This window comes from Tarenaya hassleriana, unplaced genomic scaffold (assembly GCF_000463585.1).
Source record: "Tarenaya hassleriana unplaced genomic scaffold, ASM46358v1 Cleome10, whole genome shotgun sequence".
Lineage (NCBI taxonomy): Eukaryota > Viridiplantae > Streptophyta > Magnoliopsida > Brassicales > Cleomaceae > Tarenaya > Tarenaya hassleriana.
In genome coordinates this window covers 374,602-398,786 of record NW_010960188.1, presented here as the reverse complement: position 1 = coordinate 398,786, position 24,185 = coordinate 374,602, and the positions used below count along the sequence as shown (strand labels likewise).

The 24,185-nt window shown below is 41.2% G+C and overlaps 5 protein-coding genes across 7 annotated transcripts in view; 3 read left to right on the top strand and 2 right to left on the bottom strand.

Moving 5' to 3' along the window:
- Positions 1–9,301, bottom strand: part of LOC104827123 — a 15,926-nt gene extending 6,625 nt beyond the window's left edge. The window contains exons 1-17 of the mRNA XM_010560201.2: positions 8,791–9,301; positions 8,607–8,700; positions 6,224–8,457; positions 5,582–5,696; positions 4,185–4,940; positions 3,858–4,107; positions 3,328–3,785; positions 3,054–3,177; positions 2,842–2,966; positions 2,030–2,664; positions 1,790–1,907; positions 1,586–1,702; positions 1,355–1,449; positions 857–1,005; positions 698–753; positions 379–592; positions 6–85 (exon numbers count right to left, since the gene is read on the bottom strand). Coding sequence (XP_010558503.1) covers positions 6–85; positions 379–592; positions 698–753; positions 857–1,005; positions 1,355–1,449; positions 1,586–1,702; positions 1,790–1,907; positions 2,030–2,664; positions 2,842–2,966; positions 3,054–3,177; positions 3,328–3,785; positions 3,858–4,107; positions 4,185–4,940; positions 5,582–5,696; positions 6,224–8,457; positions 8,607–8,700; positions 8,791–9,224 — 6,054 coding nt within the window. The 5' untranslated portion in view covers positions 9,225–9,301. The remainder of the gene's footprint in view (positions 1–5; positions 86–378; positions 593–697; positions 754–856; positions 1,006–1,354; positions 1,450–1,585; positions 1,703–1,789; positions 1,908–2,029; positions 2,665–2,841; positions 2,967–3,053; positions 3,178–3,327; positions 3,786–3,857; positions 4,108–4,184; positions 4,941–5,581; positions 5,697–6,223; positions 8,458–8,606; positions 8,701–8,790) is intronic.
- A 202-nt stretch (positions 9,302–9,503) lies between these two features.
- Positions 9,504–11,237, top strand: LOC104827118 (dynein assembly factor with WDR repeat domains 1-like). Its single transcript, XM_010560188.1, has one exon. The coding sequence runs from the start codon at positions 9,721–9,723 to the stop codon at positions 11,068–11,070; it is 1,350 nt and encodes a 449-aa protein (XP_010558490.1). The 5' UTR covers positions 9,504–9,720; the 3' UTR covers positions 11,071–11,237.
- Positions 11,238–11,273: 36 nt separating this feature from the next.
- On the top strand, positions 11,274–15,373 carry LOC104827094 (dipeptidyl aminopeptidase BI). 3 transcript variants are annotated; one of them, XM_010560153.2, is made up of 11 exons: positions 11,277–11,884; positions 12,128–12,306; positions 12,417–12,639; positions 12,733–12,874; positions 12,971–13,171; positions 13,252–13,380; positions 13,504–13,632; positions 13,836–14,254; positions 14,368–14,584; positions 14,653–14,843; positions 14,939–15,373. In XM_010560153.2, exons 1-11 carry the CDS (start codon positions 11,535–11,537, stop codon positions 15,114–15,116), a joined length of 2,358 nt encoding a protein of 785 aa, XP_010558455.1. In that variant the 5' UTR covers positions 11,277–11,534; the 3' UTR covers positions 15,117–15,373. The 3 variants fall into 3 exon arrangements, with proteins under 3 accessions (XP_010558462.1, XP_010558455.1, XP_010558449.1); XM_010560147.2 differs by having other exon boundaries at positions 13,249–13,380; XM_010560160.2 differs by lacking the exon at positions 14,939–15,373 and having other exon boundaries at positions 11,274–11,884; positions 13,249–13,380; positions 14,633–14,794.
- Positions 15,197–18,597, bottom strand: LOC104827111. The gene has a single exon (XM_010560173.2). The coding sequence runs from the start codon at positions 18,033–18,035 to the stop codon at positions 15,408–15,410; it is 2,628 nt and encodes an 875-aa protein (XP_010558475.1). The 5' UTR covers positions 18,036–18,597; the 3' UTR covers positions 15,197–15,407.
- A 2,409-nt stretch (positions 18,598–21,006) lies between these two features.
- On the top strand, positions 21,007–23,221 carry LOC104827086 (GDSL esterase/lipase At3g50400). Its single transcript, XM_010560136.1, has 5 exons — positions 21,007–21,270; positions 21,380–21,510; positions 21,914–22,162; positions 22,259–22,517; positions 22,794–23,221. The coding sequence occupies exons 1-5, from the start codon at positions 21,009–21,011 to the stop codon at positions 23,018–23,020; spliced, it is 1,128 nt and encodes a 375-aa protein (XP_010558438.1). The 5' UTR covers positions 21,007–21,008; the 3' UTR covers positions 23,021–23,221.
- The last annotated feature ends 964 nt before the right edge of the window (positions 23,222–24,185 follow it).

The window sequence follows — 24,185 nt, the reverse complement described above, 5'->3', positions numbered from 1 at the left end:
TCTTCCGACCAGTCACTCATGAGTGATTTCTCATTCTTAAACAAAATTTCCAGGGATTCAGGTCTGAACGAGAGCGAAAAATTACCTGCAAATTTTTTTGGAAGCAAATCAAATCACCACAAATGACAACCATTGGGATGAGCATTCCACTGAATGCGAAGAGAAACTTGAATATCCAGGGTTATGTGCTAACCTTAGTAAGAGAGATACAATGCATTGGAATTTGGAAGTAATTATATACGTCAAGAAAAATAAAAAACGATTGACTACGATGCAAGAGTAACTGTGTCAAGGACCATCTCACCTTCATTTGAATCTTACAGCATAAGCTATACATATAGTATCAACAAGAAACCAAAATTTCCCAACAGTACCTACCGACAGCTAGCGATGTCAATGCCTTCTTCACATTTCCAGACAAGCTAATGGCATTTATTGCTGCCACTGAATCATCAATTGCACCCCCAGGTTTCAGAGTTACAGAGGCATAATCGTCTTCCTTCTGTTCAGGTCTTCGAAAACGTATCTCCATAGGAAGCCTAGTTTCATTATGGATCCTCGTCAAAGGAGAAACTGAGATTGATAAACCATCCTACAGAGATGTGGTAAAGATGAAAAAGCTAGGTCATAAGTAGCATCTCCCTGCATCACTGTTAACTGATCCAACAGAACCACAAGAATGAGCCCAAAGACATACCTCCGACCCCTTCTTGATATCAACAACGATAAATGGTCCAGGATGACTCCTTGAATCTATCAAATATATAATGTTTTCACCAGAGCTGTTATATGTGCTTATAGAGGTGGAAGACTAATGGACAGATGGACATTTGGGGTGAAGAAATGTAGAAAGTACCTTGGACTGACACTATTCTTGTTCTCCAAGCTAGCGTTCTGGCTAGCAACAAAGAAAGGTTAATAGAAGAAGTTGTGAAATTTCCAGCCGATAGTTGGATTGCAGCAACCGGAGAAGCTTCTGGAGAATTACTCACTAGATCTGAATACCTTTAAAACACATGATGCAACATTAAATATCTACAGCATAGTTTATGCCAAAAATGTAGACAACAGTCCTCAAAATTTTTTCTTCCTTAAGAGTTTGTTCTAAGGATTCTTCTTGGTTTAGTAACTTTTCTTTGCACCTCTATGGGACCTAGTAAATAAAACTGACAATAACCTAGTAAATAAAACTGACAATAACCAGGAGTGTGAATAACAAAGATACATTCACAACCAAACTAAAGAGAAAGAGAGAGTTTGTCCATAGATGTCATCAATCTTCATCATGAGGCATAAACACATGCAGCTGCCATGTGCAGATTTACGAAGATACTAAAGGCCTTTGAAGAGTTACCGAAGAAGGATTGAAGCAGTCTGTGTTCTACTGACAGCAACAGTTTGTCTCCCATTGAAACGACAAAGAAGGTCAAGACCTGAGTGGTTTTCTATCTGCAACAGAAGAACTTCTTTATTGCGCCTCTATATAACCAGGTCTTTACACGGAAAAATATGAGTTTGACACCGAATAAGTAGGGGACGAATTAACACACTAGAAAAGCATATAAAAACAAAACAATATCTTAACCTTGCAACAATTGGAAAGAATAGCAGCGCTTTTCACAGAAAACGGGCCAGCAAACTCCAGTTTACCAAGCACAAAGAGAAGTATATCCAAAGACAGCTCAGTTAGAAAGGCCTCCAACTGTATATGAGATGGAAAAAGAATTTGTGATTGGGTTGAAAGAGGCCAAATAAGTCCCGGGAAAATGAAAGGATCTTCTAACAGTACCCTTCCAGTTCTGCAGTAGATATGAATAGGTGCTTTACATGAAGCATTTATCAAATCATGAGTCTGATAAGTAGAGCGGCAGAAAGCATTAACTTCAACCGGCAGAATAAATTCTTGCCTGTTGTATCACAATTAAAAGAAGAAAGAGTAAAAATTTCTGGAGAGCAAGCCATATAAGTGAAAAAAAAGAATAAATCAGAGAAAGCTTATGTATCTTCAAAATAAGGGGAATGATCTCACCACTGGTATTTCTGTGCATCATAGTACTCGATGGAAACTTTTGACGTACTTATAATTCTGGCTTTAGAACATAACATCTGTACCACTAGCTGCGTGATATTGATCGAACCACGAAGAAGAGGGAACCTGTCCCTGGTTTCCGAGAGTTCATGAACAATAGTTAGAGCTACTTCATCAAAAGTTATGCTGATACAGGGGGAGCGAATGTCCTTTACAGAAGCCTGCATTTCATCATTATGATCTTCATGATGTACTGTAGACCTAACATCATGGGTCACCAAACTGTCGCGGAACACCTTAAACTTGAATGGATTTCCTGGCTTCCTGACAAACTCAGGAAAACCATCAATAAATGCAACAGCAGAATTGCTCTTCTTGTTGACAAGGAAAAATGAACCTTCGACTAATTTGCGGTAGGTCTCCCAGTCAATATCTCCCTTATAATTCTCAAATTCACAAAAGGATGCTCGCCAGAGTGTTGTAGCATTCTCATGAATTCCAGAGATGTTAACGGCATCTGATCCTGAATGATAGGTTAACTGTAACGGCTCTCCTTTAACATTCTTGGCATATAAAGATGTTAGGGAGAACCATAAGATAGATGATTTCCATCTTCTCTGACGGTGGTATTTGACCTGCACAGACATTCAGAATTTTGAATGGATGTTATCTTACAAAAGGAGCAACGACAGAGCAGAATAAGGAAACCAGCTACATCTTATTCTGAAAAACTGGAGTTGCAGTTGTTTTTGGAGCCTATGTCTTTTAATGTACTAGATTTTTCTGTGGTGTGACACCACTGGTCTCCATACCCTGAAAAGAGCTCTTTCTCCCACAAGTGAATAATGAAGGGTGCCAGCAAGCATATACTTGTCCTGTCCACCTTCAACTGTGAAGAACAGATGTTGATGTACATCTTGAATCGCAACAATTGCACCTACAAATATTTCAATTTTACATGTGAGGAGAAGAACCTAAAAGCTTATATACAACGAATGAGAAATCAATCAGAATACCTACTCACCATCAGGAACCACAGACTCCAAACTTCTTTTGGTTTCACTGTCGGAACTTTGCCTTCGTGAAGAAACATCAGTAGTTTCTCCTCCAGTTAATCCAGCAAAGGATGAAATCATGGAAAGGATCATCTGACGTAATAGCAGAGATGGCCAGTAAACATAACTATAGAGTAAAAAAGGAATGTGTGCATAGGATCTAACACGTCACAAGCATTTCAAAGTGATATACAAATGCACTCGAACCATACTGTTATACTGTAAGAAATCTAGAATTTTTACCTGCAATTCTGACAGAGAAATGGTTATGTCAAAACCTACAACCGAACAACTTCCAACCCAGGCATCATTAAACTGATGAAGATCATTTTCTGGCTTCTTAAGAAATACGGAGATACGCAGGTCTTTCAAGATATAACCTGAGTAAAACTCCCCAGGCACATCGCTGTACATAGGAGACTCTCTTGTAGAATCCAAATCTCCTGAAACACTTGTGCTATCATCTAAACTGATTACATCCCTTTGCTGAAATGGTTGATGTGGAGCACCAGACAGAAAAGAAGAAGTTTCACTAAACGCTGGAGAAGAAAATTGGGCAATGTGAATTTCTTTGTCAATGTTCTCAAGAATCTTAGAAAGAACTGATAAGCGAGAAATCTCGCAAAGAAATTTCTTTTCTCTGCTCTCCATTTCAAGGGCAATATGGAGATTGACCTCCAGAACAAGTTCCCTTATACCTCCTGCAAAAGGCAGACAATAATGGACTTATCCAGCAAAATCAGCCATATAAAACACAGGATAGTAGAACATACCATATTCATCCTCACCAACGAACCCAAGGACAAACTGGGTCACGTCTACAGAAAATCCCTCAATGGCTGTCATTTTTATTTGTTGAGAAAGAACATTAAGTTCACTGACACCTGAATCAGCCTCAGCTTTCCTAAGAACTGGGGCAGAAGATTGTACTGTTGATACCTTACTCGAGATGAAATCAAGGTACGAAGAAAAACCTTGAATGAAGATCATCAAAGCAACTGGTTCAAGGATGAAAAGACCACCCTGCCAGTAGCATCATGAGTTACTTCATGCACAATATAGAGTGAACGAATACATAAAGCTGGTAATGTGGTATTCACCTGAATTGCCCACGAGATTGACCGAAACTTTCGCCCAACAGAAACAGAAGTCAAAAACTTAGAGGAACGACGAGCTCCAACCAAAACATTCTTTATTGAGCACCTTGCTATAAGTAAATCAGTTAATGCCAAATCTATGTCCATCCAATAGGATGAGTAGGGAACTGATGGGTCTGAAGCAGGGTACAAATTCTGCATTTCACTGGCTTTTGATGAACTTCCTGCATAACATGCAGAAGAATCACCAGCCATAAAACAGGAATCACCTGGAGCTGACGCACCTGAGCAATCCATATACAATCTCAATACGAAGCTAGAAAGACATGCCTCGGACAAGAGATGGTGTGACTTGAACGGAAAAAATCCATTGATAGATTTACTGAAACTCTTCCATGCATCATCCTGATATCTGAAAACTATCGATTTGAGATCACATAAATCAACATTAACATGTAACCTGCTCTCTTCATAGGATACATCTACACTAGTTTCCCGGACAGAAGACCAGATTCCAAATTCGGTGAGCTCCATAAACTTCTCAATTCTGTTGTTTGCGGCAGGGATGTGAAGAATCACATTTACAGGCTTTAGCTTAACGCTGGCATTAACCGAAAAGAGAGTTTCGTGAAACATTCCATCAATCTCCTTTTCCACATGCACCACATCAGACTCTAGTAATTCTTTTCCCGGTGAATAAACCACAGAGCCAAAGTCACTCAAACCACGGGATAGTTCAGAAAACAAGTCTAGAAGCATCTGGTACAAAATAACAAAACTTACTTTAAACTCTTTTGATAACTAAGTGTTAGAAATCTTGATGCCATTTAGATATGTTGAAGAGAAAGAAACTCAATCTCAACCAAGCACAGGCCCAAATAGGTGTAGAAAAGAGGAAACTTCAAAGACTTTACCATGAGTAACTTGACATACATCATTAAGATAATGCTCCACAAATCTTTTTTCACATCATTAAGAAAAGCCTACAAGCATCTTACTAATCTCTGCCAGAACCAAGGCTAGATCCAAAGGATGCCTCCAGTCAAGGAAAATCGATCACAAATCATATAGGTTGGAAATGGCATAGAGAATGCATACAATATAACATGATTTTTAAACCAGTAATACAAGGATTATTGTCACGTGATCATGTAATCAGATGAAAAAACAAATAGTGCAAGTTGGAAAATACTATGCGAAACTTTTGGAAAATGATGCAAAAAATTATGCTTTTGAGCAGTAAGATGAACTTATTGAATGCCAATCCTCATGCAGCCAAGCATAAAAGCAACCAAAATAAAAACAGAAAATAGAGATGACACGGTACATAAGCAAAAGAGTTCACTGTTTTGTAATATGCAAATTATAGGCACCAAGACTGCCTAAAAAGCTTTTGTTACCTGAAATAAAGCATTTAAATCATCCCTTCTTGATACAATAGTCAAACCCAATGCCAATGCATGGACACCAGTTGAGAAAGCCGTTACAGCTTCAGTAAACGAATAAACATGCTCTCTGCATTGAATTGTAGTTCTTTCAAAATTAGATGGAATGTACATATAATCCAAGTTATAGCTTCCATCCAATCACATAACTTGATTCTACAATCTTTAATAAAACGTGCACTATGACAATCAAAATAATTGTCCTTGTCTCGTTGCTTAATACCTGTTTGGGTTGATTGTTCCATGAGAATTGTTTGACCATCATGTGGGACTGAAATTGATTAATAGCTGCATGTTTGTGTGCTTACGAATGATCTCATATTCTTGGTCTAACACATTAGTATATGTTTATAGGATCTTCAAAAGTCTATTAGACCAAGAATATGAGATCATTCGTAAGCACGCAAACATGCAGCTATTAATCAATTTCAGTCCCACATGATGGTCAAACGATTCTCATGGAACAATCAACCCAAACAGGTATTAAGCAACGAGACAAGGGGACTCAGTAGCTTAGTATAAACAACCGTGGTAATAGAATGCAAGATATTCTTCTCAAATGGAAAAAAAAAATTGATATTAGACGAAATCTCGCACCTTACGGATGAAAAGCAGATCGTTATGGGTCTCAATACAAAAGTTTGACTCCATTGCTTTTCTGTCATTTTGCAGAAAGAGCAATCAAAACCATCAAATCCAAGGTATGAAGAGAGGGAATTCCATCCTTGAGAAACATATTTTCCATTAGTTGAGTTTCCTGTATCAATCAGCCTCAGCTTCTTAAACAAGGGCCAATCTGACTTTGCATTGTCCGTCGAAGATGTTTCAGACGACACCACATCAGATTTTGAACTTGGCCATACAGCAAACTCGACATCGTGGAAATCGAACAAAACAAGTTGTCCTTTTCTCCCAATTACATCACCCACTTCTCCGTTATTAATACCCTTTTCCACAGACAATTGAATCTGAGGGCCAGCAACAAGTACACCAACGTGAATCTGTTTCTCCGGAATATGTCTATGCAAAGCCGTTCCAATTTTACGACTACAGCTCTCATATTTGTTACTACTAGAATTTTCAGGATCAGCCCCACTCGTTCTCCGAGAATTTGAAAGAAACCCTGCAGTCATTTCATCTGTAAATAACCTTTGAGCACATCGTGACTGCAAAAATAGCAGAACCATTGATAACAATGATGAATATTCTAGAATAACATCCATTTTTCCTAGTATAATACCACATTTCCAGCGCCCAGAAACTTGATTGCCCAGATCCCTGCATGCCGTGCAGCTTTTGATCTCGCAAAGAACACAAGGTTTTTCAGAATACTTCAATCCAATTTCTTCTAATCTCAAGCGACCCCGGATCCAACTAGACCACATTTCCCTCAGAAAATCTTGTAGATGCATGGCGCCTTCACTTCGATCACCGCGTTGGCTTTTGTCAAGATTGGAAAGCAGGGTAGCTTCTGCTGGCCCCACGCATAGAATAGGTTTCAAATCACCATCCATGTGCTTCTTATTTCTTTCAACAGAACTACTAGGATCCTTTGAGAGACTTATTACTGAACGACTTCTGCCGAAATTTGAGGATACAACCTTCATTTTTCCACAGGAAATCGACAAAGATTGATCCGAGAAGCCAACAATATACCTCAGTAAAAACTCATCAACCGAAAGGCATAGCGAAACAAAATTTGAGTACAAGAGTCTGTTATTCTTTTCGGATTTCTCAAAAGGGGAATTCGTTTTTTCTGGATAAAATGTGATCGAAACCCTCCCAAGATCTGCGACTGCATGAAACTCAGGAAATAGATGTTCCGAATCAACTTCGTCTTCTATATTGCTTCCTAGTTCCTGAGACGATATTCTCCTCGAAAAGAGAAAGCCAGTCATTGACAGGAATGTTCCATAAATAACTCTCCAGATATAGGCTAAAACCCAAATGACCTTGTACAAGTAAAAGAGGTGTCTGCACAGGGAAGACTCTTCACAATTACCCTCAGCCTCTTGAACGTTCATCCAAGCTCTATATCTGGCTACTCGACGTGCCTGTGCAATGGCTTCAGTAGGGAGCTCTTTCTCAATATTACAAATCGCCTCCCATTTACGACTTGCAGTTGCAGAAAGCCCTTTGTTCCCTGAAATCTTCCAAAATGATGATTTCTCTGGTTTATTCCTCGAGAATCCAACTGACAACAGCAGATACTCATAAGCATTCACATAATGCAACCACAGGATAACAGTACCAACTAGGTGCCAGAATGACAATTTGTGAGACGAGGTCATTGACCCAATTCTGATGGCAGCTACTTTCCAAAGATGACGTCCGCTTCTGATGGACTTGCTTTTGTTGGATGATAACATTGACAAGGCCAAAAGAGCTGGAAGATCAGTTGGTTGACACAACAAGCCCAACTCCGGCACACGGATAATGAGATCTACAGGTTGAAGATTGTGCAAATTAATCAGGATGGCGAGGTCACTACAAAAACAAAGGTTGTTGATATCACTATTCCTCTTATACCCAATCTTGAAACCGCACCCACTCAGATTAACAGAACTCTGGCTCAAAGGGAATAAAAGTGCACTAAGAGAACCCCTGAGTAAACTACCATGTCCAGAATCCTCAGATTCGCTCCTCAGCTCGTTTATATTCAGTACATAACCTAGGGAATCGCTTGAAGTTGGCAACCAAACTTGAACACTAATACCGACCATCCGAATACTGCAATGCCTGAGCATAAGATTCGAACAGGAAATTTTGAATTTACTTTTCTGAGAAGTAGTACCCATGATCTTCTCCAGAATCTCATGTAAGAAACAGCCCTGAGATGCGAACCAAATGATTAAAGTAAATACCGATCGTCGCACAGGGAATAATCAAAATATGATCTAGAATCATTTGAAGCACCATTTACCTTCCTCCCGTGCCAAAACTGGTTAGGAACGTGAAATAACCAAATTTACACACGTACCTCGGGATCAATAGACGAGAGAACTTCCTTAATCTCCTTTGCAACAGTGTCGTGTGATGTCCTCGTCCTTCTCGAACTACCTTCCTCCATCGCCCTGAGAAAACACAGAATCGATTCACCAAATTTTCTCACCGATAAAGAAACCCTATGTATGGTATGACTTTAAACACTCTGATTAAGATACCTGGCTGATAGTTTGACATGTACACCGCGAAATTCGATCTTAAATGCAGGAGCCGACCAAACGGACAAGTGAATTCCCACGTAGTCGACGGTGAATTCTTCGAAGTAGAGACGAGCAGAGCCATCGAGGAGCTGATTAAGTAGAGAAACGTCAAATTTGAGATTCCGCAATGTCACGGTCATACCAGTGAACCCTAATTCCAGTCGAAGATCGGGTTCTTCTCGCATCAACGGCCGCAACAGAGAAGACAGTCTCCGGCGGACGAAATTGTGAAGAAACATCATGCAGATTCGGTCAACGGACGACTGAGTGATCGGTGAGCTCCCGATTTCTCCATTGACGAGTAACAAGTTGCGGAATTTCCTCGAGAAACAAACAGAAAGTAGCAGAGCGGGAAAGCAAGCGGACAAAGAGGAAGCCAAGCGAAACCTCATGACACGTGTCAGCTCCTAACGCCATCGCATGAACGGACGGTCAGATCCCCAGCATCCGTCTCGCTCCTGCCGTTTCGTGCGCAGGCGGAGAGACTACGTGTAGTTTGCGGGAGTAAAAAACCGAGCGCAAGCCCAAGTCTTTGCACTCTAACCCCGTAAATAGTTATTTATCAGATGATCATTTGACTCGGTGTTCCCAATAAAATGATATGATAGGCTAAGAATAGAAAGTGTATGCATAAATTTGGACCAAACTATAATTATCCATAAAATCTCCTTATATGAACACAAACTGGATATACATACATACACGCAGAGACTCCAAATTCAAGGAAAACCACTGAAACATCTCCGAAATAGACGATGCCAATTTTGAATACATATCCGCCGTCTCCTCCAACCTTTGAATACCCTTTTCCCTGTTTTCAGTTTCTCCGTTTCCAACATCAACCAAAAACATTTATTTTCCCTCGACGTGGACTTCTTCTGATGCGCCATGCAGAAGGTATCCGACGGAAACATACATGCCCAGAAATCCAATCACAAGCTCAAGAAGGTAGAGTCATTTCCAGAACCAGACTACTATGACATAACCTACGTCGACATCTCTCCGACGAACAGCGCAGGCTCTCCGATGGCCAAATCCCCCTGGTCACTGCACGCCGGCCCGGGATCGGCTGCTAAGGCGGATCATGATGATTCTGACAATAACTACTCCCCGGACGTTCTAATGGGCTCTCTCGTCCGGGAAGAAGGGCATATATACTCGTTAGCCACGTCTGGGGAATTGTTGTACACAGGCTCTGACTCTAAAAACATAAGGGTTTGGAAGAATCACGTGGAGTTCTCGAGTTTTAAGTCGAACAGTGGGTTAGTGAAAGCCATTGTGATCGCCGGAAAGAAGATTTTCACGGGTCATCAGGACGGGAGGATCCGTGTCTGGAAGGTCTCGTCCAAAGATGCCAACGTTCACCGGCGCGTCGGGACAATGCCTGGGCTCAGAGAGTTAATAAAAAATACCATCTTGCTCACGTCCTACTTCGAGTTCACGCGCCGTAACCGGAGACGCACGCGCGGGGCTAAGCACCACGATGCGATATCCTGCCTCGGCCTGAGCGAAGACGGGAGGCTACTCTACTCAGCGTCGTGGGACAAGACGTTCAAGGTGTGGGGGACGTCCGATTTCAAGTGCTTGGAATCGGTCAATGCCCACGACGACGCAGTAAACGCCGTCGTTTCGGCTTTCGACGGGTTGGTGTTCACCGGCTCGGCGGACGGGACGGTTAAGGTGTGGCGGAGAGAGGACCAAGCCAAGGACACGAAACACTTCTTCTCGCAGACGTTGTTGAAACAAGACTGCGCCGTGACAGCTATCGCCGTTAACGCGGAAGCGACGTTGGTGTACTGCGGCTCTTCGGACGGAACCGTTAGCTTCTGGGAACGAGAGAATCTCCTGGAAAACGGAGGCGTTTTGAGGGGGCACAAGCTGGCGGTTCTCTGTCTGGTAGCGGCCGGGAAACTGTTGCTCAGCGGTTCGGCGGACATGGGGATAAGGGTATGGATGCGACCGGAAGGCGGGAGAGAACACGAGTGTTTGTCTGTCCTGACTGGACATTCCGGTCCGGTGAAGTGTCTTGCGGTAGAGCGAGATCAAGATTCGGCGTGCGGCGAGAGAAGGTGGATTGTGTACAGTGGGAGTTTAGATAAGTCCGTGAAGATGTGGAGAGTGTCGGAGAGATCGCCGCCGGTGATGGTTAGCCGGACGAATGATAGTTACGGCGGACCGACGGGGTTGACGGGGGCTCCAAGCCTCACGACCCATGGTAGAATTAGCCAGAAAAAGTAGTCGGATGTATATCCACTCATTTGACCAGCATGAATGAACATAATTACTGACAGAGAACCTGAGTTTTCAAAACGATGGTTTGGAAAAAAAATTGCATAATAATCAATATAGTGCTAATATTCAATGATTGGTGTGTGTATATATATTTTTGAAATTTTAATTTTATTAATACGACCACACAAATTTCAACCAATAAAAACCCAAATCATTATCTATTTTATTGTTTCCTATTCCTTTAGTATTTTATATGGCTTAGCTAATAACCAATATACAACTCTGAGGGATGTATCTTAGGCTTAGATTTCCACTAATTCGGAAGCAAAATTTGCAGAAAAAGGGAAATGTTTGAACCTTCTAGGTGGAAGAGATGCTTTCTCTAATCGAACCTTCTGTTAGATTCAGTGGATTCCTCTCGGACTCATAACAGCCGGAGACGCTAAGCCCTAAACCCCTTCACCGGGAAAATGCTCCGCTATGTTACCCGCAGCGTCCGCCACCGTGTCCGGCATCAATGCCGCCATTTCAGGCCCCCGAAGCCCCCTACTCGTCCGGCGCCACCATCGCCGCCGAAGCCCCCGAAGAAGCCTCAGAGCTTCACTTTCCACGACGAGACTTGGGAGGATCCGTACAGCTGGATGTCTCAGCTGAGTGACAAGGTGGCGATGAGGCACATGGACATATACATGGAGCAAGAGGATAAGTACACCGAGGCAGTACTTTCCGACACGGTTCGGCTTCAGACCAAGCTCCAGTCGGAGATGGCTTCTCGCTTGGCCTTCGAGCTCTCCACACCTCCAGTTCGCTGGGGACCATGGTGGGTCTATGCAAAAAATCTTTTTTTTTTCTAGAATTTGTTGCATTTTGGTAGCATCTTATGGAGTTATCTGATGGTATCATCTTATGGAGTTCATCTGAGTTTATTCAAGTCATAACAATGAAGGGCAGTAGAAAGCTTGGACCTTTTTCGAATTTGGTCATGAATACGTCCGTGTCTTCGTTGTTTTGACAACTCATCGATTTCTTAAGGGTTTTTATGTGCTCGAGCTGGTGGGCGTAGGTTGTATTATAGACGGGTTGAAGAAGGGAAGCAGTATCCCGTGATGTGTAGGAGGCTGGTGAGCTTGCACGAGGAGCTCATTTCCAACAAATCTCCTGCTTCTGGATTTGACTTTGCATCTGGGAAGAAGATTGAGCAAAAGCTGCTTGACTACAATCAGGAAGCCGAAAGATTTGGAGGTAATTTTACATCTCCCTTTCAGAACTTTTGTTTTCTGGACTTTGTTGCTTAGTTGAGTTGAAGGGATCAAGAGGAATCAGTATTTTTCATTTTTGATGTGTTTGTATAGGTTATGCTTATGAAGAATCGTCTGAGATATCCCCAGATCATAAATTTCTTGCATATACCATGTATGATAAGGACAATGATTACTTCAAGCTCTGTGTGAGAAACTTGAATTCTGGAGCGTTATGTAGCAAACCTCATGCGGATCATGTCTCAAACATAGCCTGGGCCAAGAACGGGCAAGTTTTATTCTATGTCGTGACTGATCGAAATAAGAGGCCATTCAGGTTAATTTGCTTTTTCCTCTAATCTATAGTCTGTGCTGATTGTCAGTCGAACTACTACCTGCATATCTGAAGCATTTTCTGTATTGTTATTAGGATATATTGTAGCACAATTGGGTCAACAGATGAGGATGTTTTGCTTCATGAAGAACTGGAAGATAATGTTCATGTTAACATAAGACATACAAAAGATTTCCACTTTGTGACTGTAAATACATTCTCTCCATCATCTTCAAAGGTAGAGCTCGAAACCGCCTTTAACATCAAGATCTGAATAAAGCTCTAGTTTATCTGCCTTGAGTGATTTGTAAGCATGACAAATACTATGTCTTAGGTCTTTCTCATAAATGCAGCTGACCCATTTTCTGGCTTGGCATTGGCCTGGGAATACAACGGTCTAGCTCATTGCATAATTGAGCATCATCAGGGATTCCTCTATTTATTTACAGATGCTGGCAAGGATGGCCAGACACTCGACCATCATCATCTTCTGCGAAGTCCAGTTGACTTCTCTTTCAGTCCTAGAATATGGGAGGTTGGTCTGCCGATATAACTTATGTTTTTCCTTGTTGGTTGATATTTTGTTTCATGGCTGATTATCTTCATTTGCAGAAGGTTTTTACCGATGACCCAGAATTGGTTATAGAGGATGTTGATTTCTGCAAAACACATCTAGCCCTTATTGTGAGACAAGGCAGGAGCTTCAGACTTTGTGTCGTTGGTCTACCTTTGCCATCGGAGCAGGTAAGCTTACACCAATCAAAATTTTGCTACCTACAACAATCTGAATGACGGGATGAATATGATATGAACATGATCAAGTTATGCTCTTTGGTTTGGTTTGACCGCATCGTTTTCTATTTACAGGCACCAGTTTATCTGAGAGAACTTCAGCCTCATTATCTCCCTCTTCCAAAGCATGTTTCTCAAATTTCACCTGGTCCAAATTATGACTTCAATTCCTCAACAATGCGGTTCATGATATCGTCACCTGTGGTATGGATTACAAAGGCGTTTCGTCACTCCTTTTTCTGCATTTTAGCTTTTCATTGGCTAGCGTGTCGAGTTTAAACTCTTTGTTGTAAAAAAGTTTATGATTATTATATGGTATTTGTAGTAGTATGATTTCACCAATCTTCTTTAGAACTGATGGTATATGCTTGCAGCTATTTGTAAGGGTGTTTATTTTATATTTGCAGATGCCAGATGCTGTGGTTGATTACGATATAGCAAACGGGAAATGGAACATTGTACAGCAGCAGAACATGCTTCATGAGAGAACACGAATCTTGTATGGATCAGCAACCTCGGGTGACAAAGTTAGCAAGTCATCAGTCACTAGAAATCTGAGTTCTGATACTGACACAAATGCCGAGAATGACAACTTGTGGAATGACCTGACCGAGTTTTATGCCTGTGATTATCACGAAGTTTCTTCTCATGATGGAGCCATGGTTCCATTAACTGTTGTTTACTCGAGAGTTCATAAGGAGAAGAACCAAAAACCGGGTCTGCTTCATGTTCATGGAGCTTACGGTGAAATTCTCGACAAAAGATGGCGTAGTGAACTGAAAAGCCTTCTCGATCGAGGTTGGGTTCTTGCATATGCAGACGTTAGGTCGGTCCCTTATCTTCTCTATCAAATATTATAACCTCCTCTTCCTCCATGTGTTAGTTTTTGCTTGCCCTTTATATGTCAAAACGTATTCGGATTTTTGGGGTTGTTTCCAGAGGTGGAGGCGGCAAGGGCAAGAAGTGGCATCAAGATGGAAGAGCCTCAACGAAACTGAACTCCATTAAAGATTACATTTACTGTGCCAAGTTCCTTGTTGAGAATAACTTAGTAGAAGAAAACAAGCTTTGTGGATGGGGATACAGTGCTGGAGGGCTTGTTGTTGCTTCAGCCATGAATCATTGCCATGATCTGTTTCGAGCTGCTGTTCTAAAGGTAACCAATCTATGCATTAACAAGCCCCTGATCAGGAATAAAAAATAGGGTTTTGATTTTTTTTTCAGGTACCCTTTCTTGATCCAACTCACACTCTCCTTCGTCCGATATTACCCCTGACTGCTTCCGATTATGAAGAGTTTGGATATCCGGGAGATATCAATGATTTCCATGCCATACGCAAATACTCACCTTATGACAACATTCCCAAGGATGTTCTTTATCCAGCAGTGTTGGTCACATCATCATTCAACACTAGGTAAAGTTTCCAATCTTCTTCTTCCGAGTGATCATGGATCAATCTTCCGAGGGACACCTATTGATGATTTTCTTTCGAGATTTTCTCACTGTCAGATTTGGAGTGTGGGAAGCTGCAAAATGGGCAGCACGGGTCCGTGACAGTACCATCTACGACCCTCAACGTCCAGTTCTACTCAACCTTACGGTTGATATTGTGGAAGAAAACCGGTATTTGCAGACCAAGGAATCTGCTTTAGAGACCGCATTTCTCGTAAAGATGATGGAATCTTGAATGAAACCAGGGTGGGGGCAAGCAACCATGGGAGCTCTGATATAAGATATAGCCATTGATGAACAACAGTGCAGTGTACATCTGAAGAAACCTACGAAACATCTCTGGTTCCAAATTACAGTTCTGCTTCAGATACAAAAACCCCTCCGAAAAAATGGGAGAAAAAAAAAGATGTTCTTTAGGCAAACTCTATAATGATTTAGAAAAAGATAAGGGAACCCGGAAAATATCAATTAATGAATGAGGCTTTTTTTCCAGATTTCTTCAAGACAAGAGTCTCGGTTTTTTCTTCTATGTTTCTGAATCTTCTTCTTCAACAGCTGCGAGTGTACCTTCTTTAACAAAACCTGGGTTTAGGAACTTGGCCACAAATCCCCATAGCTTATAAACGTCTTCAAAGTTTGTCAAGAACCCTAGAGAAGCAGTGACAACCTCTACTCTTACAAACCCATTTTCCGTTCTTGAATCTTCTCTCCGGCTATCCATTCTCCTTATGTGACTGAGGTAACCTATCCCTAGCGAAATTCCTTCTCTTTCAGCTAGTTTCTGCACCATCTCTGGATGAACCATCGTCATCCCTCCTTTCACGTCTCTCACGTTGAATGCCACCGATGACCCACGTTCGTATTTTATCTTCGGACCGTAAATCTGGACAAGATTTATTTGCCCTCCATCCGAATTTGAACTGGGCAGCCTTAGTTGGAGCAGAGAGGTCACCAGCCAGTTTATGAGAAACCTGAGTCGTGTGGTGGTTTTGTTGAGTCCCATCATGTTGACATGGTCAAGGTGCCAACATATTATCTCGGGTTCCCTCCTCTCGCCCCATTCTTGTCCGTCCCCGTAATCTGCACTGCTTCCATATTCATCCTCATCGAGATTAATGGCGGATGGTTCTCCAGGTTCGAAGCTATGGTTGTTGTGATCTTCTGATGTAAAAGATACTCTTCTTTTGCTAGGATGTTCATCTTCTTCATGCACAAGAAGCCTCCTACTGCTGTACCTACTCTTTCCTCTTCCTCCTAATAACCTGAATTCACCCTCGGTTTCTCTTCTTATTGCACTTTCTTTGATTCCAGAGGTTGAGCCATTTTCCAGTGCATGAGGAGGAATCAGCTCGTTGGTTACTTCTTCTTCGATCTCATGAACCTGCAAACCACTCCTCTCTGGTTTTTCTTCTTCAACAGCAATACCCACTTCTTGTGAAACTGACAAGACAGCAGCATCGAACGAGAGAACATGGTTGTCACCGTTTTGCTCTGTACTTGAATCTTTGCTATTACTAACAGGTTGCGTTCCTGGTTTAGGTGACACCCTTTTCTGGTTTTTCTTGTTACTAAAAGGGAGGAGTAGAACAGGTGAGGAGCTCTTTTGCTTGTTGAGCCGACCAGCATTATCCGAACCACCTGGACTCTGACCCAAATCAATCCAAAACGAGTTGTCCGATGACTCGTCTTCGCTGAAAACCGGGCTTTTAATCACTTCGCCGACTGAGAAACTCTCGGTTTCCTCAAATATAGTGCTGGTTCCATCTCTGTCAGAACCAATGTCCTGATCCATTTCTGTCTCGAAAACGTCCTGCACTTGGGCAGAAGTGAATGCACCAGAAAATGCCGGCAATTGAAAACCCTGTCGATTCCCCAAGGCCTTAGCGATGCTGTTAATGGCAAGATCCTGATCTTCGCTCTCGGCCAACCCTTCCAAACCATCCAGGGAATCGCTGAGATACAAAGGATACTCAGGAGTAATCTTCACGATACCTGAACTAGTTTTCCCAGACTGACTCTGCAGGCAGCTCATCACAGATTTCTTGATCAAGAGACAACCAAACCCAGTCGGATCATAACCAAACACACGATAAAACGAAGTGATGATAAAATCCGGACGGAACAGAGATAACCCGAGCGAGTCCATGTCTTTAGGACCCAAAGCTCCGGCATCAAGTAAGACATGCCAGTTGTTCTGCTGAGCCAGTGCCATCCACTGGTACGAGTACTTGGAACCCGTAACCCTGGACTGGACAGGAAACATGAACAAACCCGTCGCAGAATCCTTCTTCCTCTTCTTCTTACTCAAGATTTGCTTCTTCAGATCCATGGAACAGAGCCTAAGAGTCGGCCACTTGAACCAAGCACTAGAAACCTTGGCACCTTTCTCCCTCGCACTCTGAGCCATCCAGCTCACCGATTGGCTCTCGTGATCAAACATTGTCAGAAGCTTCTTATTCGTGTGGAATGGGTATGATTCCGCAAGCAACTTGAAAGCAGAACCTCTACTGACTGTAAACACGAGACCGTACTCACTCTCTGGGATGTTCAAGTAATCCATTATCCTTGTCTTAATATCATGTTCCAATGTTCCAGTCTCAGCTCCACCGTAGAGGGCATGATTGCTGAGATTCGCGGTTATCTCCGACAAACTAAACGTGCAAGAATCCCAGTGATGAACTGTCTGAACATACGAGAACAGCCCAAACCCGCAATAGTCGAGACATACCTTCGGCGGTGACAAGTGGAAATACTCGTCGTCTCGCAACTGGTCGATCTTCTCCGAGGATCGATACTTTGGGTACATCGTTAGAAACGTGTTGAAGGCCTCTTCGAGTTCAGGTAATGATTCCTCCGATTCGAAGGTTCTCTGAGCCGCGAGGGCTGTGGCTCGCAAGAACTCGCGCTGAGCGTTGAGCCGGGCGAGTGATCTGGACCGTTCAAGGCTCTGATCTTGAGACTCGTCTTCGATGTCTTGGGATTTGACGAGCAACCCATCTTCCGATGCTTCTTCGAGAGCCTCCCTGAGCCTAGATTCGTGGAGCTTTCGCTGAGTCACGGCCGTTGACTCGGACACATCTCGTTTCCTGCCGCTCGTCTTGTCCAGAACCAGAGCAGCACAGTGGTATATGGGCTTCCAAAGCGAGAGATGCATGAATTCTCACCGTACGGATCAAAAGACAAAATATGGCTCTGCAATCAACGGAATAGGAAGAAAAGCTGAGGACTTTAGCCCATTTGGCAAAGCCCCTGACCCGAATCTGCTACTTTTCTGGAACCCTAATCCAGGATTTCGATTAATTGAGGCAAAAATTGCTTCCAATTTCGAATTCCCAGATCATGAGGAAATAGAATTCAGGAGACTCGAGCGAAATGCTTGCCCAAAGTGGATTCAATTTCAAACCCAAAAAAAGGAAAGAATCTGTTGTCACATATCAGGTAAAGAACCTAACTTGTGTAGATGGAACCCAGTGACGATGGAAAATTTCCAGAATTCGGTAAAGAATCAGAAAGTCAAAACCATGGTTCCAACTCGAAACACAGAGAGCGAAAGAGACGAACAAGGCAGATGCGGAAACAGAACTCTCAGACAGAAATCCAGAACCAAAATGCAGAATTGGGAGCTTCCAACGGAAACTTTGAGATTAAACCTAGTTTCCTCAGAATCTGACGGTGTGTTTAGCGTTTGAAACTCACGAATGAACTTTCTTATATTATTCGCCCCCCCCCCGCCGTTTTCTCTCTCCCCCTCCCCGATGAAAGAGAAAATTAAAAGTAAAACTAAGAGAAATCAAAAGCGAAGCTAAACCCTTTCGACATCAAATCCTCACTTGCCTGTTGCCAACACAACAAACCACTAAAATCCAATAAACAACACCCAATTACAGGAAAATTTGAAAGTGTCATTGACTTTCCACATATTGAGGCCTTATTTTTGCTGTTCTAATATCCTTTTATATTTTATTTTTCCTTTAATCAATCAATTCACGTAACATTGTAGCGTTTGAAATTAAAAATTGGATTTTTGCTGGTTGGCGAGCATGGGACCCGCGAAAGCTTCTTCCTTTCCCCCTTTTCTCGTGTGTTTTTTTTTTTCCATTTGTCTGAAGTTTGTAGCTGAAGAGTCAAAAAAGACTGGAAGGGTTGTCTCTCTAATACAACTACCTAAAGGTCCCTTCTTTCTTTTTCTTTTGGTCATATACTTCAATACGAGGCAGAACGCACCAAACCAGCCAGTAGTAATAAATATCCAATTTTACTATCCAGCCCGCTCATTTATGACCAAAAAAAAACCAGAAAGAAAATTGACTGAAATTTAAAAAAATTTACAGTAGGAGATGTGTGAGACAGGTGGGTTGTTTATTATCTATAAGACTATAACCATAACATGTGGATGCGCAGCTAAAATAATTTACATTTTGATTTGTCAGGTAAATAAATCATAGTAAATCTCACGCTCTTTTTTTTAAATTATCAGAGGAGCATATTTGTTCATCATACTTCAAAGGTTACAGTTATTATATTTGGCGTATATTTTTTGAGAATTAACATGCAAGAAAAAACATACAGTAAAATGTTTGATTGACACTAGTTGGTGTAGTTATCGTTATTAATGCAACGTTAATATAAAAGAAATCAGCGTTTTCAAAGAAAACATGTGAATGGTATGCTTAGACGTTGAGTATTTAATTACATCAGAAGAAAGCCAAGCGAGCCAGCGTCAGCAGCTCATGCTTTGATTAGTCAACCTCCAAATGAAATTACGCAATTACCCTTGGTCAAACCGTGCTCCGTCCTCCCATAAAGTGGCTTTTTCACATGGTTTCAAAAGTCAAATGAATTTCGTTTCTTTTTTTGTAATAATCATATCATGGTTCCTACATCCACTTCGAGATCGTCTTTATATAATCATTATTTTTTATCCAAAAATTACGTCCCTTCTCTTGAATTTATCTCTCAATGGACCATAGATAAATTTCCTTACTCTTTCTTTATAAAAAAAACATACTCAATTTTCATATTACACTAAAATTCACTTTCATACAAAATACCAAGATAGGTTAAATAACATAAACCATATGTTCCCATAATAATGGTGATGATGTATAGCGATGTAGCACTCCTATACATCGAAGTGATATCTTTTGGCATGATTGTTGTGTCTCTTTATTCAACCTTTAATTATTGGTTTGCTTTAATTTATTTTAATTATTGTCGCTCTCTTCTTCCTTTTTTTATTTCTTCGCAACCAATTTCTCCTCCTTTTACATGGGACATATATACATGGGATTATGGTTTTAGGTGCCCATGCAATAATAAAGTTATTTTGGCTTTGGACATTATTTCATGATGGCATGTTTGGTGCGTTATGCATCATAACAACGACAACAAAAATGAAACAAAAGAAAAAGCCACATCCTTTTGGCGCTTTTAATAAAGGAGAAACACTACAATACACACACGTAAACTCACCATACTATCTTTATTTGAACTCGTTCGCTCCTACACTTGTTTATTCTTGCATATTCAATTTTCTAATTTCTTTTTCGCGCGCACACACACATATATACATCCAAATATATATAATATAGTTTAGTCTTGATTCTATTCATAGATATCACCAAGTGATTCCAGTGTTGGACAAACGGTCCAACTGGGTCATTTTTTTAATTGGGCCCTTTACTGATAAAACCATCCGAAGTTCGTTGGGCCCAAAATAACGGGCCTTTAGATAAGCCCATATGATCTGCATTTCCTCCTTTTTTCGTATTTTTAAAATCCCAATTTAAAAAATGTTAAATGTGTAGACTATAAGATACATATACATATATATATATATATATATATATATATATATATATATATATTAGAAACGGATGATTTTGTACAAATTTCCGCACCACAACACCACAGATAGGTGTCCTAACTCTCCTTTCTTTTTCAAACGATCAGACACAAAAAAAAAAAACTACAACAAAGACTTCAAGTAGGACATTGACGAACCAAACAAGCAAAAGAGCTTCCGGTTTGTTAAACTACCACTCCCAACATCCATCCACATATGGGAAACCCTTTCTTATATATCTCTTTCCAACGGGAACACAAACCTTGGAAAAAAACAAAGAATATGGCTATGACCAAAACGTTATTCGTATTGTTCTTATCGATCATATTCTTCTCCTCGAGGCTTAGATTTTCGTTGGCTGCGGACAAGAACTCGTTGGCTGCGTCTTTTGTCTTCGGGGACTCTCTGGTGGATGCAGGGAACAACAATTACTTGCAGACACTTTCAAGGGCCAATTTGCCTCCAAACGGTATCGATTTCAAGGCCTCCGGCGGAAATCCCACCGGCCGCTTCACCAACGGCCGTACCATTGCCGATATCGTAGGTACAATTTCGATAGTTCTATGTCCAAAATAACAATAATAATTAAATGCATGTATATTGAGAAGTTTTATAAAATAAAATAAAATAATCGTGTGTTATATTTGATCAAGGGGAGGAACTAGGGCAGCCAAATTATGCTGTTCCATATTTGGCCCCAAATGCAAGTGGTGAAGCTATTTTAAATGGTGTGAATTATGCTTCTGGGGCTGGTGGAATATTGAACGCCACCGGGAGTGTCTTTGTAAGTCACTTGTTCTCTTTATCAGTGTTTCTCTCCTCTTTCGATTTGGTCGGTGGAAAAAGTTTCGTCTTAATTTTATTTTTTAAAATATAATAAAAACTAAATATTTATCCGAATTTCTCGTTTTATTTAGATTCAAACATATATAATAGAAACTACATCTTTTGATTTATTTTTATAAAATCGTTTTTTAAAAGACGATATCAGTTAATATAAAATTACATTATAAAACCTAAAAGAGTTTCAGAATAATTCCAAGGCATGGTCAATTATTGTTTCATGAAAAATAGCAGCAACATAACTTGTTTTTTGAAGCAAAACAATGTGAAATTGAATCTATTTTGAACTTATAATATAACCTTATTTAAAAATATTTTATTTTAACTTGGGACGGTGGACATAGGTGAACAGGGTGGGGATGGATATACAGGTGGACTACTTTGGAATAACGAGAAAGCAATTGGACCGACTGTTGGGCCCAGAAAAGGCCACAGATTACGTAAGGAAGAGATCCATTTTCTCCATAGTCATTGGAGCCAACGACTTCCTAAACAATTACCTCGTCCCCTTTGTCGCCGCTCAAGCCCGTTTGACCCAACCCCCCGACGCCTTCGTCGACTCCATGATCTCTCACCTCCGCGACCAGCTCACGGTTGGAAATTACAAAAATACCCTTTTGATTTACTATACATTTTGATCTGCAAAAACAAACTTCCTTTTTAAAAAAAAAAATTATTGCTGTTATTAGAGATTGTACAATTTGGATGCTCGGAAATTCGTGGTGGGAAACGTGGGTCCGATCGGTTGTATACCGTACCAAAAGGTGATAAGCCAATTGAAGGAGAACGAGTGCGTGGATTTGGCTAATAAGCTCGCTCTCCGGTACAATTCTCGGCTCAAGGATCTCTTGCTAGTTGAGATGAAAAACAAATTTAACGACGCCAACTTCGTATACGCCAACGTATACGATCTCGTCATGGAACTCATCGTCAACTACAAAGACTACGGCAAGCATTTTCTTTCTTTTCTTTTTTCACACCCCCAACTAATTATTTATGATATAAAATGATAATAAGATATGAAATCAGTAATTACACAAATTCATGGTATGAGATTTGTAAAGGGAAAATATGAGATTATTTTGTTTCCATACAATCTATGTTCAACGTCGCTGCATGGAATTTAATAACCTTTTTTACCATGCATGATAGTTTTGGTCCACGTACGTGCATGGATAATATATGTAATCATCGTATTATTGTATATCTACGATCATTGTACAGGGTTTGAGACGGCGAGTGAGGCGTGCTGTGCGAACGGAGGAGGGAGGATCGTGGGGATATTACCGTGTGGGCCCACGTCGAATCTGTGCGTTGACCGGTCAAAGCACGTATTTTGGGACGCATACCATCCCAGCGAGGCAGCTAACCTCTTCATCGCCAAACAACTCCTCCACGGCGATTCCACTTACATTTCCCCTTTCAATCTCTTCCGCCTTCGCGATCTCTGATTCGTTCTTTCCTTTCTCTCTTTTTAAATCTTGCTTATGCCCTGTTTGTTTCTGTGTTCAATTGTCCTTTTTTTTTTCTTTGTATTGATTGAGCAAAGTTTATTCGATTTCTTATGGTTTAATATGATATAATGACCATAACATTGAAATTTTTTAATGCTATGGTTAGAGATTTCAGCGGTGTAGTGCAATAGGGTTCGATTACTTGATTCCACGTGTGATTGATGAGTTTGCTGATATATAGGCAAAGCCATAATAGTATTGAAACGCGTGAAATTTGCAATATGATTTGCCGATTCGAATGGATGATTTAATAACATACGACCGTGAGAGAGCTGAAAACGCGATTTGAGGAGGGACCCGAAACGCGAAACGCAGAGCAATGGACAGGCGGCGAGACAGAGGGACTTGAAATGACCGAAGTACCCCCTGTAAACGCGGAGCAAAGGACAAACGCGAGACAGAGGGGGAAATGACAAAAGTACCCTAAGGAAGAGAGAGAGAGAGAGAGAGAGAATAAAAGAGTAAGAAGAAAGAGGTGTTTGAGAGATTTCTGAAGCTGAAACCGCAGAGTCTGATACGACTCGTCCGGATCGAATAAGTGACAGTGAAAGGACGGCTGCAACACACACACATTTCTCTCATCGTATATATATATATATATATTGACACACATATATATACACATCTATATATAGAGAGAGAGAGGTTGCAGTGTTGCCGTTGGTGTGAAAGGGACGAGAGAGAGAGAGAAGACGGCCGCGCGTGCCTCTGCCTCCATTCTATCTGTCCCTTTTCCGACCCGACAACCTCTCCATCCCCCTTCACTCTCTCTCTGTTTCTTTGACCGAAAAAAAGCCCCAAACTAAGACCGTCCTTTTGTCTTCGTAATATTCCTTGTGTACGTAACCCCTTATCTGCTTTGCCATTTACGCCTTGCCCTATTCATCAATCATCCGCTTTCATATATAATTATCTGATCCCCCTACCACTTTCCGTGATAATTATGTATCCGTATTTATAATATATGTTACGAGGCAAACTTGATAGATAGTCCTACCGGTTAAATGAGAAGATCCCATACGTTAGGGAATTTAAACTTAAAAAAAAAACAGCACATGAGTAGAATAAACGGGATTGTTGTTCGTAAGCGGTGGGGTGGGGG

Bases quoted from the DNA above. Each gene is read 5' to 3' on its own strand.
- LOC104827118 (XM_010560188.1), top strand. From the start codon at position 9,721: ATGCAGAAGGTATCCGACGGAAACATACATGCCCAGAAATCCAATCAC.
- LOC104827086 (XM_010560136.1), top strand. From the start codon at position 21,009: ATGGCTATGACCAAAACGTTATTCGTATTGTTCTTATCGATCATATTC. The intron at 21,271-21,379 runs GTACAATTTCGA...TATTTGATCAAG, and splicing joins TACCATTGCCGATATCGTAG to GGGAGGAACTAGGGCAGCCA. The intron at 22,163-22,258 runs GTTGGAAATTAC...TGCTGTTATTAG, and splicing joins ACCTCCGCGACCAGCTCACG to AGATTGTACAATTTGGATGC.
- LOC104827094 (XM_010560147.2), top strand. From the start codon at position 11,535: ATGCTCCGCTATGTTACCCGCAGCGTCCGCCACCGTGTCCGGCATCAA. The intron at 12,307-12,416 runs GTAATTTTACAT...GTGTTTGTATAG, and splicing joins GGAAGCCGAAAGATTTGGAG to GTTATGCTTATGAAGAATCG. The intron at 14,585-14,652 runs GTAACCAATCTA...TTTTTTTTTCAG, and splicing joins TTCGAGCTGCTGTTCTAAAG to GTACCCTTTCTTGATCCAAC.
- LOC104827111 (XM_010560173.2), bottom strand. From the start codon at position 18,035: ATGCATCTCTCGCTTTGGAAGCCCATATACCACTGTGCTGCTCTGGTT.